This window comes from Lactuca virosa, chromosome 9, assembly GCF_052849685.1.
Source record: "Lactuca virosa cultivar CGN04683 chromosome 9, Lactuca_virosa_CGN04683_v6, whole genome shotgun sequence".
Classification (NCBI taxonomy): Eukaryota; Viridiplantae; Streptophyta; class Magnoliopsida; order Asterales; family Asteraceae; genus Lactuca; species Lactuca virosa.
Window position 1 is genome coordinate 192946187 of NC_136434.1, and position 4823 is coordinate 192951009.

The 4823-nt window shown below is 37.2% G+C and overlaps 1 protein-coding gene across 1 annotated transcript; it reads left to right on the top strand.

Annotated features, from left to right (window-relative positions):
* Positions 1-3001: 3001 nt before the first annotated feature.
* On the top strand, positions 3002-4206 carry LOC145140141 (vacuolar protein-sorting-associated protein 37 homolog 1-like; the record flags this gene model as incomplete). The annotated part of the gene is made up of 5 exons (XM_079073733.1): positions 3002-3013; positions 3206-3245; positions 3443-3489; positions 3811-3928; positions 4032-4206. Coding segments are annotated over 5 exons (381 nt in total), but the record flags the coding sequence as incomplete, so codon positions are not given.
* Between the last annotated feature and the right edge of the window lie 617 nt (positions 4207-4823).

Below are 4823 nucleotides of genomic sequence, written 5' to 3' on the forward strand. Positions count from 1 at the left end.
GGGGCATCCTTGATGCTACCCCATAGATTTTTGGGATAGTCAAGGAAGGGATGATGGAGATCATGGAGGAGCGGCTCAGGTCGTTCAGAGCCGAGATTTCTGCGGGCCATGTCAGGGCCCGAACTCCCTTATTCCGGGAGTTTAAGGCGTGTGGGGCACCAGGGTGCTTCGGGGTCAGGGACCCCATAGTTAGCCGACACTGGGTGGCAGACATGGAGAACGCCCAACGCACGAGCTTTTGCCCCGATGCGGAAAAGGTGGGGTTTTCTTTGTGCATGATGAGGGATCGAGCCAGGGATTGGTGGGAGGAGGTGACTAACCAGGTGGGAGCAGCCGGTGTGGCTGAGATGACATGGGTAGAGTTTTTCAAACGCTTTGGTCTAGAGTTTGCACCACCTATTGAGGTGAAACGGTTAGTGATGGAGTTACAGGAGCTTCAACAGACCACTAAGATTGTGGCGGAGATCACCACCAAGTTTCGGGAACGAACACTGTTGATCCCACAGTATGCTACAGATGAGGACATGAGGAGGAAGAGGTATCATTCCACACCGAGGGATGATATCCGTGAGTTCGTGAGCTTTACAGGGTGTAAAACCCTGAATGAGATGGTGGAGAAGGCCTGTGAGCGGGAGATGGAGTTGGAGTTCCACACCAAGTGGAAACCAGAGCAGGCTCAGACAGCTGTAGGATCGATCATGTATGCTATGACGTGTACTCGACCTGATGTAGCCTTTGCTTTGAGCATGGTTAGTAAGCATCAGGGGAACCCTGGCAAGGCACACTGGACTGCGGTAAAGAATATCCTCAAGTACCTACGGAGGACTAAGGACTGGGTCCTTACCCTCGGTGGCAGTGAGGACTTGGGAGTTGTAGGGTACAGTGATGCTAGCTTTCAGACTGACAGGGATAATTTCCGCTCTCAGTCGGGCTGGGTCTTTACTCTAAACGGAGGGGCAATTACTTGGAAAAGTTCCAAGCAGGAGACAGTAGCTGATTCCACTTGTGAATCAGAGTATATAGCAGCAAGCGAGGCAGCAAAGGAGGCTATATGACTAAAGAACTTCATCGGAGACCTTGGAGTTGTACTAGCTATAAAGGAGCCAATGGAGATTTTCTGTGACAGCAATAGTGCGGTTGCCTTAGCCAAGGAACCAAGAGATCATGGGAGATCCAGACACATTGACAGAAAATATCACTTCATCAGACATCGAATAGAAGAAGGAATCCTCGTGGCAAAGAGGGTATCATCGGATGAGAGCCCAGCAGATCCCCTCACGAAGGGACTGACTCGGGCTAAGCATCTCCAGCATGCTCGGAGCATAGGGCTGAAGGATGATATTAGTTTTAGTAGTTAGATAATATTGAAATTTGTAAAATGTAATTGACATTTGATGATAAATAAAAGCTGTTATTTATGAGTAAAGTGTTGCTATCTCTTGTCAATCGTTTACTATTATTTCTTTTTGCATGTTTTGACTTCCAAAATAATTATGTTATGGTTTATATCATATTATTCAAACTCTCCACAGTCGGTCATATGTTGGAAGTAGATATGAATCAAGAGTGTCATGGGTTGGCTTGTAGAGGTCTAAGATGTTAGACAAAGCAGGGATACAACACTCATGAGTGCTCATAAGTTCTGAGTATTGGATTCAACCCACGCTCACTTGTATCACTTCATGGAATTTATCTCGAGTGATCGTGAGACGGTAATATCATATAAGTCTTCAAACCTAGAGATATGATTTGTTGCCTATGAGTTGGTTATGCATTGATTGCACGAAAACACATTGGTAACTCGATGTTATAAACCGTGCTTTTGTGTGTAATTCAACAAGTAGTAGAGCAAACATATGAGTCGAAGTTTATCTGTTCCTTCTAGAATTAGAAGCGATATCTGGGCCCCTCGATGATTTTGTTTTGACCTATGTACCGGGCCTGGTCAGAACTAAATTGATGTGTTCAGTTAAGTTCTATGTCAAACAAATCGGAAATCGGGAAACAAATGCTGGACAATAAGCAAGACCATGTTCCATGTATTTGTCCGGCTGATATCTAGAACAGAGGATTATATGATCACTTATCTAAAATGGAGCTTCATTGTTCAACATAGTTTAAAGAGCTACGATTGCTGATCGGTTCCTGAAGTCATACTTGCAACTATAGTTATTAGACTTATCCAAGTGGGAGACTGTTGGATATAGTGTCTAAGTCCATAACTATATTTGGTATGTACTTGACCCGACCCGGCATGGTCCATTTGGGTTGCACTTCACCCGAACAATTTACGAATAATCTTTTGAGAATAGTATAAGTTATGATTTATTAATATATTATAAGTTCTAATATATTAATATAAAATCATATTATTTAATTAGTGTTGATCTATAATTAATTTTGAATTAATTTAGAGATCAAAAGTATGACTAATTAAATATGGGCTCTTGTATTTATATAGTGTGGGCTAATGCTTATTTGGAATGGGCTAGAGTTGCATGGAAAGTCCATGGATACTCCATGGAGCTTTAACCCATGGATCTCATGGAAATGAAAATACATGGGTATTAGGGTTTACATGGATGTAACCCTAATCCACCACACTATATAAAGGAGGCTTTGGTTCTTGAAATAACACTAGTTGATGTGTGTAAACTAAGAGGGCCGATTTCAAGAAGTTTGTGACTATTCTCTCAAGTTTCCAAGTTTGTGGTGATTTGTGACTTCCATTTGAGGCATCCACATTATTGGTGCTAGGCTCTCAAACTCCAAGCAATCAACTACTACTACAAGGTAAGTAATTATACTAGTTTTATTTGATTCAATTACCCCATGCCATGCTAGTTAGGATAAGAACCTTGGAAAAATAATTATTTGCATGTATCTTAGTCAAACATAGATCCAAGGTTTCTAGGGTTGCATGTACACCATAGGAGTGTTAGAATGCTCAAAACCCATCAGATACAAGGGTAAAAAAGGAAATACACATTTACAGGACTAAACTCAGAATAATGTAAGCAACAAACTTTTATCTTTTTAATCACAAGTTCTTAAATTCTTGATGTTTTGTTTTAGTCTTCCAGTTATTTTTATCTTTATATATTGGACAAATAATGAGGAATAACAATGCCTATATTAGTAAAAAGATCAAGTACATTGCTAATTCCCGTAACTTTCTCTCATATATATTTGTTTTTTTAACCAGGTACGAGATGAGCTTAAGAAAGAAACCCTGCAACTTGCTAGTAAGTTTCTTACTTGATGTGTTAGCCTTTTTATCAAATTAGTAACCTAAATAAAGTTGAAATAAAGTAAAAATAACAAAAAAAATATGAAGTGGATAATCTACTCCATTGAATATTTGACCGTGGATTTATTTACCAAATGTCTAAAATACCCTTGAATAATATACGAGTGATTTTATGATATGTTTGTTATGCAGGAGAAAACTTGGAAAAAGAACCCCAGATAACTGAATTAAGGAACCAGGTGAGTTTTTCAGGGCACTTAAAACTCATATAACTGGAATTCCAGATTCCATTCCATCATTGCATGTTTGTTTTGCTAAATCAATGGAAATCAGTTCCATTCTTTCTTTTTTTTAATAATAGACCAAAATACCCTCATTACGTGTATTGAAATAATAAATATAGAAAAAATAAAACTTACGAATCATTTAATTTTATTATTGAATTTTATTCCATCCATCCAACCAACCAACCAAACACATTTGCTTTATTCCCTCAAATTCCAATTCCTTCAATAGATTCCATTCCGATTCCTTTTTGTTAACTTCATGTGGTGAAACAGTGTATGATCATACGAACAATGGAATTAGCATCTGCTCAAGAAAAGTTAAATGAGCTCAAGAAAAAAACCCAACTCCTTCAATGTTACTCCCCGGGTTCCTTGCTAAACAAGCTACAAGGTATAATAAATATATATTTTCTTTAAAATTGATTATTTGTCATTTTTGGGAATTAATCTAATGATATATTGTTGCTGATTTTACTTTAGAGTGTATGAATAAGAGTGTATGAATAAAACGGATGAGGAATCAGAAATGCTACATGAACAGCTTCTTGGAAAGGAGATTGATGTTGTGACTTTTACTAAAAAGTATAAACAACTTCGGATTAATTACCATAAACAGTCTCTCACCTATCTTGCAGCCAAGACTAGTGTCGTTGGCTGATCGTATTTTTAACAGGTTTAGATGTCATAAACTGGTAACCAACTATTTATTTTTTTATTCACAAAACATCGTTGAAAACTATTAAAATAATGGTATTTTGTAAACACAAAGTTTCAGTTATTTGAAGAAAAAAGCAACGGTGTTTTGTCAAGAAAAAAATATAGTTCTTTACTTATTTATGAGATTAAAAAGCAAAATTCCAAGATTCTTGTGTGTTGAAATTGAAATTGTTGTTATGAATTTTTAGGGGATGTTTTTTTTTCTCCGCTAGTAATGTATGGGTAAAGTAATTGATAAAAGGACTTTTCTTTTTTGGTTTAAATGAAAATATGAAGAAAAAAACTTATTGTTTTACCCTTCTGTCTGAAAATGACTCTGAATAATAGTTAACTGTTTATTTGACAATTATTATAAACTGACATTGTGAATGAAATAAGAGCACGTAAAAGAAGTGTCTTTTAAATGTACACATTGTTTCCTTTCATGGTTTGTATGGAAGTTACAATATTTTTTTACCACATGTCGATCACCATATCTTCATTTTTGCTACTTTTATCTTCCTCTCATGTCTTTTCATGCATTGGAGGTGTGTGTGGCATTTGATTCAGGTAAAGATATATAAAAAAAT